Here is a 14,534-nt window from a genome sequence, read left to right on the forward strand (position 1 = left end):
ATTTTGTATAGATCCTTTAACAATTTGAAATACAAGCCTGTCATCCTTGCGTGAGTCGGACGCTATAAAATCAAGATAGATAGCTGCTGTTCAAAGCTCCCGTGTAGTCGGGAATAAATTTTTCACCAGAAAAATACCTTATTTGTATTCTCGTTGTACAACCTGAATGATTGGTTGGTGTGCTTGAGAATATAATTCAGCACACGTAACCTTGGCGAGTAATACTGGTTGGCAGTATTACTGATTATTGTACTGATAACAGGGAAACTTGGACTGTTCCCAACTCTATGGGGTGATGAAAAGTAGCATGGAGTACAAATAACCATGTTTAGACTTAAATGGTGTTTTCGTGGAATGTGTCTTCAAGAAGAATGGATATCAGCTCCCAATGGGGATATAAAATGCAACTATTACTTTTAAGGGTCCTTAATTGTTGTCAGAATATGATGACTCACTATATTTCATTTTATGTAATAAACAGAAACAAACAGTTCAGTACATTTTACTAAGGAACATGTAGACCTTCATGTGTGAGTGTCTGGAACATATTCATGAACTACTAAAATTGGCTGCTTTTCATTGAAGTCATGAGTGAAGAGGTAAGGGAAGACAAAATATAGAACAAAGTACGGCTTGTACATTAATGATTTAAAGTTCTATACTAAATGTTACTGGCAGTGTATTGAATGTCATGCTCCTGTTGATATATTGCCTGAGACAGTTATTACATTTTTGTCTCTTCCACATACAGGCATCTATGATGAGGACCCAGAGATCATCACACTCAACAGGGCTGAGTTTGGTATGTGTGTTTTCTACTCAACTTCTACTTCCACCTTTCTTGACGAAGTCAGGTTTGAAGTAGGTGCATTCATGCATGTTATCTAAAATGTGGTTTCAGCGAAAAATGTTTAAATGCAAACTAATACAATGCCAGCAGAATCCTACACAAATATCAAGGTGCAAGGAAATTAGGTACACAGCTCCAATTTTGCCTGCACAAAAGTGCAGAATTTTTTAATGCACCCAGTACATGTATTTTGAGCCCTTAACCAAACTGTATATTACACACGTCATCTACATGTATTTGGAAGTAAACGCAGCCCAAAGAAACTTCCGCCACTGCTATATTACTTGTGAGCAGATCAAAGTCATGAGGATGAGAAAACAGCAGTTAAAGAGCTGTTTCCACCCTGCAGACTTGACTGAGATTGACCATTTGACCTTGAGGTGCCCAAAGGCAGCAAGTTGAGGCCCTAAGACTCCAGCAGAAGGATTATTAGCATTCCCTTTTGGCAGAGGAAACATCTTAGGGCTTCCAGCTAGCAGGCTTAACCAGCTCTAATGGTGTTCCTGGATTTACAAACGTCACTGTTTGTCCTATTATATAGCCAAAATGATGGATCAACCAAGTAGGGACGGCGAGAGAAGAAATTAAACAATCCATCATTTATTCAAAGGATCATAGAACGACTTCTGGGTGTAAATGAAAGAAAGGAAAGTAAAAGGCCATTTATGCCTGACAAGAGAGAGTAGAGTGGAGAGCCAGGATCAGGAAAGGCTAGGGTTTGTGTAGGAGGTCAAGGAAGAAAGGATCATTTGCGCAACCTTAAGGAGTGTAGATTACCTCCTTAGAGACGAAGTGTGTTGCCGGTATAGTCAATCAAGATACATGATGAGAGCTGTGGAAATCCTGCATGTGGGGATTTGTTACCCTCAAACTGGAATACAGCTGGAAAGAGAAGTAGAGGTGAAGGAATGCCTCTGAGGAGGACAGTAGAGGGAGACAATGTAAAGATGGGTTGTGGAAGAGAGGGCACACAATCATGTACACAATAGCTAGCAGCTGACAAAAGACTTGGGGCAAGATGGTCTTGTGGTTGGGGTGGTGACTTTGAAGGTTCTGGGTTCAAATCCCTGGCAGGCACCATTGTTGTGTCCTTGAGAAAGGCACTTTGACACCTATTTTCTTACTTGACTATCTGATCTGACAGTGATGTTTCAAGCTCAAAACTTTCAAAGAAAGTAATATTGTTTGATTGATCAAAGGTGAATGTGGAAATAAATTCTAAGCAGCCATTTGCAAAAACTCCACGTACATGTAGAATGAGCCCATGAAAAACTTGGTGCCCTCCCCTTCCATTCCTTAAAGCTTCCTTAAGCTCAAAAATGTCAAAGAAAGTAATATTGTTTGATTGATCAAAGTCGAATGTAGAAATCCTCAGAGCAACTGTCAGTGAAGTTAGTTAGACATCCAGGCAATAAGATACGCCAAAAACAGTTTCTCAAGCAACATGATATGATTTTAGAAAATCCCAAATCACATCTAGTCGCTTGAGTATTGTTTTTGGCATACCTTAAAGCAACTGTTGGCTGAAATCCTAAGTAGAATGAGTCTGTACAAAAGTTTGGTGCACTTCCCTCCCATTCCTTAAAGCTGTAACACCAGTTATTTCCCCGTCTTCCCTGACAGTAATGTGGTGAGCTTCTGGCACGTTTATCCCTCCTGAGAGCTCCTCTGACGTGCCCATTATTATCTCACAACCCATGATGTAGTGTTATTCACTTGTGGCCCAATTATAGCATTTCTGCGGAATGATTGGCTGGCAATATCTGCAGTCCAACTGTAATAACTGTTCTTCTACCTCTAGTTACATTTAATCTGCCGGGGTATAATGACTACACGGCACTGACAACTCACTGTGTGAGGAATATAAAGGAGAAGGAACTTGTGCGTCAAACACTACTCAGGGCTCAAAATATATTTTTCTACATACAATGTACATGCACTGGTGCAGGTAACAGTGAAAATTACCTGCACGAGGCAAATTTTACCTGTACCACTCAGAATTTTGGAAGTATGGATCATATGAAAACTTTTGCCATTATTTCTTTTATACTTCATAGGTGGTAATAGTCAATGGAGCAATTACAAATCCACATACACCAACACCTACATATTTTGTATATAAACCTGGTACATGGACCAGTGCAGGTTAGGTGTAGGCAGACATCAGAAATACATGTACATGTACCTGCACAGCTCCAATTTTACCTGCACTAACCTGTATACATGTATGCACAGTGCACCAAGTATTTTGAGCCTTGCTACTTGAAATTCGTCTCAGAGATTCAGAATGTAAGTCTTAAGTTATCCTGCTGAGATTAATTTCAAACCCTTGGTTTATGAATTGCATATGAAATCTTCCTGCAGCCTGGACACAGTTTGGGTATTGATTTACTGTTTAACATAAAGTGGTGACATTTAGACTCTAATTGGACTCTGCATTTTGCATAGTGGGTGTCAGAAGTTATATGGACTAAAAGGACATTGCTATGTCACTGTTATTTACATATTAGAGCTTGAAGAAACACTACTTTAGTGATCTTCCTTCATAAGATAGTGGCTACCTCTTACTCTCTGAATTATCCTTGTTAACATACGTATATACAATTTATATGCATTGTTTCAATCTTCTAGGCTCCTCTTTCAAAATAAGTAAAAATAGTATGTCACCAGGGCCCAAAATATGGCCTGTATATTCTATTTTACACTTGTAGTGCAGGTAAAATTGGAGCTGAGCAGGTATTGCAAAGCAAAATTTATAAATAAAAACTACAGTGACTATTTCAAGAAGGCTAATTTTCCCATAACTGTTTTGACGCATCTCAAATGAATGCTTTATCTTGCAAACTATGTAATAAGTGATGCTATAAGCATAGAGCTGATTTGCTTGTTATTGTTGAAGCCCGTCCATGAAGTTTGATCTAGTGAATCTTTCCTCTGCAGAACAAACTGTGCGACAGTCAGACGACATCTGGTTCATCAATTTCTACTCACCGAGGTGTTCCCACTGTCACGACCTCGCACCTGCTGTAAGTATGAAGGCCAGAATATAGATAGGGACAAAATCACCAGATGGTATCTATTTATAGAGTTCTTTTATTAATAAATTCATTGCATGAAAGACAACCTTCAACTTTCATGATTCAAATTATAAGTCAGAAAGACATCGTTTCTTGTGGTAATATTCTATGTCTAAAACTGGATCAAAATGGAGGTAAACATGGCCAATTTACTTTGAGTCGGTGAAGAACTCTTTGGAAAGTTGCCCACACTCTATAACTTAGTGTGTAGCTTATTGAGTTTTTATGTGGTGATTTCTTTTGGTAAAGACTCCTACATTAACAGAAAAAAGCCTTTGCGCTATAAAACCTTTCAAAATAGTAACAACTATCTAACATTCAGTACCAAAGACAGCTTATGTTATGGATGAGGTAAATAATGACTTCTCCTGTACCGTAAAAAAAATAGCTGTCTATATATCTTTTTACCTGTGTACATTCTTCCTAATGGCTTACCAGTATTAGTGTGAATTTTTGTCAAGCGGCAAGTACGATGGCTAAGAATAACTTGTTACCACCTATCAAGTGATGGGCAATCAGCACCAATGCTTCAATACGTTCCTGTCACAAGTGATAACTTTCCACCATCAAACCTCTCAAAATAGGGAACAGCTATCACACTTTCAACACCAAGGACAGGTGTTGTTATGGATGGGGTAAATTATAACTGCTCAATTATAACTTACACAGCTGCAATATGTTCTCGTCACAAGTGATAACTTTCCACAAAAAACTCTCTAAATGGGAAATAGCTATCACACTTTCAGTACCAAGGACAGCTTATGTAATGGATGAGCTAAATTACAACTTCTCGTGTACCATTAAGAATAGCTGCCCTTATATCTGATAACCTATATATGTTCTTGCTACTGACTAAGCAGCATGGATCTTTGTCATGTGCCAAGCACCACAGCTAAGAATAACCTAACAAGTGACAAGGCTGCAATACGTTCTTGTCACGAGTGATAACTTTCTACCATAAAACCTTTCAAAATAGGGAACAGCTATCACATTTTCAGTACCAAGGACAGCTTATGTTATGGATCAGCTAAATTACGAACTCTCATGTACTATGAAAAAGTTCCCGTCTATATATCTTATTACCTGCGTAATACCCTCCCTGCTGACTCAGCGGTATACTGATATAGATCTAGTCCATGAAAGCTGAGGGAGTTAAGATATGGACTAATAAATACCCATGAGAAGCCATTAATCATGTTCTAACTGTCATGTCAAGGGTAGAAAAGTTGTTAGCATGATCTTATTAGCTTAGCGTCAGTCTTTCTTCTTATCAATGGGAACAGAATTTCAGTATGAGTTGTTGTGTACCTAAAACCTATAGCAAGCTGTCAGCAACATATGTTGGCAAATGATTAATACTTTCTAGCATCTCATAGGAAAAGACAGGATTGCATGTTGAATCAGATGTGCCAAATTGATTTGTGCACTTTGTTTTCCAACCTCTCACAATGTGCATTAAGCAAGAGTCCTTCCATTCACTATATCAAAATCAATCAAGTTGCTTCCATCCATAGAATGAAAAATATTAAGTGGATTTTTTTGATATTGATGTTTGACCATAGCACTGACCATTAGAGCCTTAGTGCCCTGATGTTACATCAATGAAGGTTAGACATCCAGGTAATGAGATACAGATTCTGAAGTAAACAATTACTGAAGCAACTAGATAGATATTGAAAACTGTCAGACATTTCAGGTAGCATGCACGTCTGACAAAATCAATTTCAGTTTTCAAAATCTATCCAGTTGCTTCAGTGACTGCTTTCTTGTGCCCTAATGATAATACACAAGGCATCAAAATTTATTACATGCACGATGATCGTTTAATTCATTTAGTTATCCCTTCTTTCCTTCCTTCCTTCTATCCCTCAGTGGAGAGAGGTAGGTAGAGAGCTGGTGAACGTGATCAGGATTGGAGCTGTGAACTGTCAGGAGGACTGGATCCTGTGTCGGCACCAGGGGATCAACCGTTACCCCTCCCTCATCCTGTATGCAGGCAGTACCAGGAGGGTAGGTGGTCTTAAACCTGTCTGAAGCAGTTTCAGGGCAGCAATACAAAAAACATTCTGGATGAGGAAATCTGGAGGAAATTTGTATCAAATAGACATTTACTGCCATTTCCTAGCACATCTCAAGTGATACCTTTTGAAGCAGATGGATTGCTAATTCATATTAAGAAAGTAGAAATACAAGGACTTCAAGCTCATTTTTTTACCCTCACGTACAACACTTAAGACCTGCATGAGCACACAGTGAAGATGCCTTGAAGTCCTTTTTAAGGCTGTAAGCAGCCATTTTTCAGCAACAATCATCTATGCCAGATAAACGTATTCTATATATACACACACACTACCACAAAGCCAGCAATAGACCTTGAAAGTATTGATTGCCCTTGGAGTAGTTTGTATGCATCGAGCATGACTCCCAGTAGGTTGTTTTTCTTCCTCAAATTTATGGTCGATATCAAGTATCGTTAGCAGATTTGTTTAGGCTGCATATTTCATCTTGAGGTCACTGAAAATAAATCATTGATTGTTTCATCAATTCATTCATCACTTTTGTTAGGAAGCAACAAAATCAGCATGAATGTTGCGTGAACATGAAAAATTGCTAGATGTCTTGGAAAGATGTGCAATGCTAAGAAAAATTATAACTGGTGAACTTTCAAAATGATGAACATAGAATAATCCTGTTCTAATAGTAATACAAAACTTCTTTGACAAAACCATAGTTGATCTTCTCAGCTGCTTTCAGCTGCCTCCATGAGATTGTGTTACAAATACTTTCTTGCAAATGACTTTCAACCTGTTGAAGCTATTCATGGCTGATGAACAGTGACTGTCATCCTTTATCTTGTTTGTTGCCTCATGTTTCTCTTTGATTGCCTCCCCAGCCTGAGCGGTACACAGATGAGAAAAGCACCAAGAAGATGGTGAAATTTGCCCTGAAACAAGTGACTGCCTCGGTCACTGACCTCTGGGCAGGTAAGGGACCTTCTTTTTCATCTCATCTATCTCTTCGTCTAATTATTTGACCCTAGGGTCACCACAGAAGATCTGACAACCAGTTTTCTCCATCCTTCTTGGTCTTCTGTTTTTAATGTTTCACTTAATGAGGTTTAATGCTTGACCATTCTCTGACATTTTCCTTACATCTTTTCTTTTGCCTACCTATCCTTCTCCCTCCTCGTACCATGTATTGCTTTAGCAACAAAAATTTATAAAAAAAAAAAGAAAGAAAAGTACAGTACTCCTTGCATGATAATATTGGCTAGATCTGATGGCCAGGGCATGTGGCCATACCACCTTAGTTTTCATTTCTTTTCTGAAGTTAGGTTTTCACATGGACTTATGTCCTGCCTGACTCTGTTTCCTACTTCATCGCCTACTTTTACAACCACAATCATGGAGAAGTACATGTAGGTACTCAGTTACAGTAGCCGTCCCAGAATATCATAAATGCTCCTGAGTAATGAAAGCATCTTCCAGACTGATTGGTTGGCCTTCTGGTCGAGACAGGTCACCGCCAAAATGTGGCAAATCATCCTGCCCAAACTACGAACGGCAGTTTTCTCTTTAGACCAGTAAAAACGCAGCTTTTATGTGCCTGCCAAATGGAAAATTGGGAGGATGACAGCTAAAAGGTCCAGGCATTCCTGTCATAGGGGGTAACGCAGGTCAGTTGGAGGACTTTTTGGGGAAATGGAAGTGGTGTTGAGGTGGCTGGTTGAGAGCTGTTTTAACCTCCAGTGTGACCCCCTGACAGGAAATTGCAACTGGTTATGGTAATGCAAGATGCTGAAGGTTAGGTGAAGGACAGCTCAGGGCCGACATAAATATGGCTTTTGCCAAGTCCACATCTAGAAAGATAAGGGTCTCATCATCACCACTATCAGTCGTGGGGGCAAATAGCCTTAATGACAACTTCTCAGTTAAATCAAGGCCTGAACCATGCGGTGAATCAAAACCTGAAAGTGCCTGAGCTAGTTTTAGGAAAGCCTGAATGATACGTGGATGGCAAGGTAGATGTGATAGTAGTAAACTTTGTTTTGGTTTGGACTAGAAATGCTGTAAAGTTCAGTTCAGTAGAGTTTTTGCAATCTGGTGAAGATTGAAATGAGCTTTATTTGCTTGTAAACTAAAAATAAAAGCAGTGTTTTCTCCACCATTACTTTAACCAAGACTGGTCTCTTTGCTAATAGTACTTTCTATATGAGGGTTTATGATCTCTAAAACTGAATACAAACTCTAATCTACAAGTCATAGGGAGCTTCTATCCATTGCAGCCTTCACACCAAGATAAAATCTCAGTCCTTCCAAAGTCTAATGGATTTTATTACTGAGTCTTATTCTTAGCTCATTGCCCCGAGCAATGAGATGGACATTGATTGAGTTGGTGTCAGGGATTCCCAGGTCGATGTATAAATTTTCCATTCGCTGCTATTAGTTTAATTATCTGATTTGGTCATCATGATTAATGCATGCGATCAGGAAATAAAATACTATTGATTGTGACTTAATGGTTTCAGAGATTCAGAATATTGTTTGTTGTTAGTTTTGTTCAAGTGAAAAATATTGTTGAACATGATCAGGTGCTGAGAGATTTTGTCATAGAGTCTAAAACTACCATACATTTCATGTTGCCTTTTTAGTCTTTGGCATTGATATGAAGTAACTTTTATTTTACTTTATGGATGCACTAACAGCTACTTCCAACAAAATGCTGTAATTCCTGATTTTTTGTGTTACTTTTATGTTAACTTTGCAGTTTTCGTGGTCACTTCTCCAACCTTATCATTACCATTAACAAATAATTCGCTGACTTTCTTTTTCTGCAACTACTGCCTCCGTGAGTAATTATAGTTCCGTGAACACCTCCATTTTTGTCAGACTGCAAACCTGAACATAAAGTGAATTACAGTATACGTACTCCAACCAAAATGAACAGTCACTGATGTTGCAAATTAAGAAGAATCCATCTTCATAATGGGAAGCAACAGAAAAAGGTCGGACGTTCTATCACGGAAGCGAGAAAATTGATCATAGCCACCGTCCTTCCTCCCCCCAAGGCCTACCCACCCATTAACAGAAACCAGGATTGCTCTGTAATTGTGCAGTTTATCAGCCCCTGTAAAAGAAACACTTCAGCCAATAACACAAGCAATAAAATTGTGAAGTTTGTGTGGGGTGCTTGTAGCAGGATTATTGATCCATAGAGAGGAAATACCAGCACATTTTATAGCATCGGAGATGTAATTAAGGCAACCTACTGCTGAATAAAACTGCAGTGATTCCTTCTTTTTGAATTGCTGATTAGATTTTAATCCTTGAAATTGTAGAATCCTCTCTTTCCTTTTCGCATTGAGTATTAATTTTGCATCCGTGATGGATGTAGTCCATTTGGCTTTTAAGAAGTGATTATGGCAATGATGAATCAGTAAGAAGTTATTGATTATCAAAATTGCCTTCCCCTTTTTTGTTTGGAGCACTGATTAGGTTTTAATCCTTAGTCCTTATTTCTTGTGGATTTTTTTTGCTGACTGGATCAGATTTAATCCATTTTGTAATTTGAAATTCCAGATATTCTACAGTATGCATGCATCTTGTGTGTACTGTATCTCTCCGAGACATCTGACATTCTATAGACATGTTTTATACATTTGTATTCACTGAATTAACACAATGTAAGTCCCAAAGGAAACTTGTCTCCAATGTAGTTCTTCCCAGTTCAACAGTCTGCAGTTTATTTCTCTTTGAAGTGCTGATTGGGGTTTTAATACTTACGTTTGAAGTTTTTTTCAAATTGGCATTTTTGCTGTGTCAAAAGTTGTCCAATACGCTATGATCTTGATGTTTCACCCATAGGGGAATCTTGCTACAGTATACATGCATCTTGCCATGTGCCATATCTCACAGGAACAGTTGATAATCACTTACATATTTCATATTCACCCAAATGCCAAACCAGCTTTAAGTCACCACATTAGCAATTTATTTTACCCAGTTGTACAGTCCGTTTTAATCCAGTTGGAATAAGTTGTACGTTATTTGAATGCATTTGAGGCACTGGTAGTACGTGTTAGACTTCCTCTGAATTTCAAGCATTTGAGTAACTTAATACGAGTTAGACTTCCTCTTACTTTCAGAAATTTGAGTTAGAACAAGTTAGATTTCCTCTGAATTTCAACCATTTGAGTTGGTACGAGTTAGACTTCCTCTGAATTTCAAGCCTTTGAGTTAGTATGAGTTAGACTTCCTTTGAATTTCAAGCATTTGAGTTTAATACTTGTTAGACTTCCTGACAGTGTCAAGCATTTGCATTGTCAAACTTCCGTTGAATTTCATTCATTTGTGTTGGTACGAGCTGCACTTCCTCTGAGTTTAAAGCAGCCAGAGGCTTAAATCACGACTTAAAGAATAATAGAAGACTTAAGATAGCATCCAAATTTCCCTGGAGTCAAGCCTCCTTTTCTAACGTACTAATTGGGTCACCTTGGGTCTCCCAAGAAGTTATCTGATCAAGATTTTTACCAAATTATCATCTAAAGAAGGGGTAACGTCTTCACTGCAATAAGTATGTGTCACAGGGGAATAGATGCTACACAGGCCTGGCAGGTATGTTGTTATCTGTGTTTCAAAATGCTGTTACTGCAGATTCTGATGAATTTAGAGTCAAGTCATGCAAATCTCTGTGTGCATTTTGTATGTAGGGAAGTAGCAGGATATAGTTTTATGTACTAGTATTGCACAATTTTCCAAACGTGTATGCATCAGCACTTAGAATTCAAGAGTTCCTTGCCAATGTCCCATTTGTAGTGATATTAATCTTACACATTGTACCCTTGGGAAAAATCAGAAGCATCATTTAATTATTTCAACTATCTCCACGCATTTATATTATACATTTTAAGCTTTATAGTTGCACAATTATTTTTCATTTAATTTATGACAAACTTCATGAGTTATCATGTGTATCATGTGTAAATTTGCAGCTTTTTAGATATTCGCTTTCCTCTCAAAGCAGGCACATACATATAGCAATTAAAAAAAACTTAAAGTGATGCTTCAAAGTCTTTAAATTTCTAGGTTATCAAATCGAAAATGTACCAGTCACATCAGGGTGATAGGTGACTGACACAAGCAAAGAACGCACCAGAAGAGTCAAATGTTAGAACTCAGAAACAATTGGTTTGACCCATGTCTGTACCTACCTCTCAGCCAGTTTGCCCTTTTCTCTAGGTTGTAAGATTGGATGCATAAGTCTGTCTGATTATCAGGAAAGGTCGCCAGGAAGGTGTTTTGGTATAGATCGATTCTGGGGCAATCAGACAGGCCCTCACGTATTTATAACTCAGATTAGTTTGCTGGAAAGTGGCAGTCATTAAAACGGGTAGAAGTGATGGATGGGAGATTTCATTGGCATGGAGTACAGGCCAATCAAAATCACACTTACACTTACTGGTACTGTGCACTCAACAGTGCTTGTTATACCTCATCCCATCATATCTAATGTGTTACATCGCATTGAACTATACATTTGGAAGAGGTAGTTACTTCTGATCTGAATCATCAATATCCCAATTTGAGAGCAATACAGTTGAAAAGATAAATGATGCAGTTTGTCATACATGTATTTTAAAATCTTCCCTCTTCCATAATTCTCATACCTTAAATTTTGTAGGTGTCATGTTGTAGGTATAAAAATAAAAGTACAAGCACTAGTAGACAGTTAGGCATCAGGGAAATCCCAGAAGCCTTTGGGTCAAATCCCAGAGGCCTTTGGGGTCTGCTGCCGTATCCCTCAGCAACAGAAGTGAAGTGATAAATGATACAATTATACACAGATGAGCTTCAATGCTAAGATAACAATCTCAGCAACTTTTCTCTAATCCAGGAAGTCTGGCACACGACAAAGTCACCTTCTCAGTGTATAGACTGTAAACTGAAAGTCACAAAGTTCAGTAACATCGAAGTTGAAGGTACATTAAATTTTGTCCAAAGAATAATATGTCTCAAAATTGAGCAGCTGGTGGTTTGGACCTATGCTTTTCACAGTAGTGATTTCATTATCTTTTTTGGCAGTACCTGATCGAGAACTTTACGTCATAAACTTGAAAGGTCATTAACTTCAGCCAAATCCTAGCTATAGGCGCAGGCATGTATGCCATGTGCAAGGATGAAGATACAAGACGTAGAAGCTTTACTAGAGCAGCAGAATTTGTCATGCTTCATGAAGCTTAAGTTTGAGTCGTCCAGCGTCTGTAAGCTTTAAGGTCACAAACTTCAGCCAAATCTTAGCTGTAGGCACACATACAATATGCCATGTACAAAGTCATGTACATGTACATGATGCAGATACAAGAGGTAGAGGCATTGCACTCAGAGCTTGGGCATGTAGCAGAATTTTATCATCATGAAGGCAGCAGCATTTGTAAAGTTGCTAAATAAATGGAACACGCATTGTGCTACAATCAATTATGTCTAAGAAAATCACCATTTCCCTGGCTTAAAGCAAAATACAGTAAATTTGTTTGCAAGTTTGTAAAAACTCCAGTCTTGTAGAGGTGATGGTATGATATATTCTCTTTATCCTGTAGCCAAATTTTATCTAATGCCAGCAGCTAAGAACTGCCTTATCAGTCTTAAGCTCTCAGCATAACCATCAGGGACAAATGCCTTATTCATTGGCACCTCAGGCTTAATTTAAATACTGTGGGCTTTCAGGTTCAGCGCAAGCTGAACAACTTGATCTTTTAACTGCTTTAGAAGTGCCTGAATTTCTCTGTGTGATCCACTAGGGTTTTACACAAGGTCACCTATATACATAAGATATGGCTTGCTTCTAGAGAATTCACTGATGGCAATTTGAAGACAGCAAGCTTTCAACACAATCTTCCAACTTGATCTTTTGACTGCTTCAAAAGTGCCTGAATTTCTCAGTCATTCAGAAAGGTCTTGCACAAGGTTAGCTGTAGGATGTGGCATGATACTAGAAAATTCACCGAGGGCAATTTGATGACAGTGAGCAACACAATCTTACAACTCAATCTTTTAACTGCGGCTCAAAAGTGCCTGAATTTCTCAGGTTGAGTCAGGAGGTCTCATATAAAGTGACCTCTAGGATGTGGCTTCTACAAAATGCACTCAGGGCAATTTGAAGACAAAAAGGTTTCAACACTATCTTACAACTTTATCTTTTAGCTGCTTTGAAAGTGTCTGAAATTCCAGACCCAAAGGTCTTACGTAAGGTTACTTCAATCTAGGATGTGGGTTGCTTCTAGAAAATTCACCCAGTGCAGTAAAGCTAGCTGAACTATCCAGAGTAGTGATTTGAGCATTTTGAGTGCTCTAGGCAATACAAACTAAGCTCCTGATACTCTCCCTGGATGGTATTACAATCCGAGGGTCAATACGGATGTATCCGATGCCATTTCCTTAGAGGAGGCTTCCCCGCATATGCATTCATAATCACACATCAACGTGCAAACTAGGGAATCATGAATGTCAGTACGGCGGAAAGGGGTTGAATTTACCAGCTAATATTCCATCCCCAAGGCCATCCACAGATCTGAACTGCTTTTTATTAGAGAGATTTGGGCAGCAAGTCACTCATCTAGATTTTCTATCCTCTTGATTTTCTAAGCACGTTCCTACAGTGTAGCCCTTAACTTAACTATAGATAATTTTGTAGGGTATATAATTTTGTAGAGCTAACTCTAGATCACTCTAGATGACCTAAAGAAAATTTATTTTGGCATATCCAAGCTGTTTTGCTATCTCAAGATTATGATAAGCATTTGCCAATAATCATGAATATAACATTTACTTCTGAATCATTCTACATGACAGTGAAGGAAACCAAGTAGTTTCCGTATCAAGTGCATTAAGACATTCATCAGAAGCAAACTTCCCATGAGTTTCAGAATGCCTGAAGTCTTAAAGCTCAGTCACTGATGATGATGCTTTATACGGTGATAGATTGACAGTCAGTCCCAACTGGGTTTTAGAACTGCTAGGTTTAAGCTGTTCAGAGTCTCTTGTCAGTAACTCAATACAGTGGATGGTGTCTGAAATGTCTCATTTTCAAATATAGTCCAGTTGTGTACTTAGTTTTAAATAAAACACTACCATCTTGGTACATGTAAATGGCAGAAATATGCGTAGCATGGTTAAAACATTTACCAGGCAAAAGCATTTCACATTTCCTGTGACCTGACAAGTTCCTCACCCTATCTACATGTACATCAGTTATTCCATGAACAGCACATATTCCCTAGGAATATTACAGCATAAGGTCTGGCCAGACTCTGGAGTTTTACAAGGCCTGGGGCTTCACAGTTCATTTTGCTGAGAATGGAGCCCATCAGAATATCCGTGTCTCAGTGCTACACATGGGAGCCTGGCGGGTATAAAAGGTTCAGTACCAGTCCCCGGCGGCTCTGCATTTCAGACAGCATTTCCTACTTAGGAACTGGCTTTTAGATGAACTCCTGTATCAGCAGTCATGTGTAGCATTATATTATGCAGCTAATGTTATGATACAACATACATTAGACAGTTTTCAAGGTTGCAAATCAGTTCCAGGGCAAAAAAATACACCAAGTCTTT

General features: G+C 38.6%; 1 protein-coding gene across 1 annotated transcript in view; it reads left to right on the forward strand.

The window, feature by feature from the left end:
* LOC109479041 (dnaJ homolog subfamily C member 10-like) overlaps nucleotides 1-14,534 on the forward strand; it is a 65,472-nt gene that overhangs the window by 27,670 nt on the left and 23,268 nt on the right. Inside the window, 4 exon segments of the mRNA XM_019780887.1 lie at nucleotides 752-802; nucleotides 3,791-3,876; nucleotides 5,800-5,937; nucleotides 6,821-6,911. Coding sequence (XP_019636446.1) covers nucleotides 752-802; nucleotides 3,791-3,876; nucleotides 5,800-5,937; nucleotides 6,821-6,911 — 366 coding nt within the window.

This window comes from Branchiostoma belcheri, unplaced genomic scaffold, assembly GCF_001625305.1.
Source record: "Branchiostoma belcheri isolate BF01 breed outbred unplaced genomic scaffold, Haploidv18h27 scaffold46, whole genome shotgun sequence".
Classification (NCBI taxonomy): Eukaryota; Metazoa; Chordata; class Leptocardii; order Amphioxiformes; family Branchiostomatidae; genus Branchiostoma; species Branchiostoma belcheri.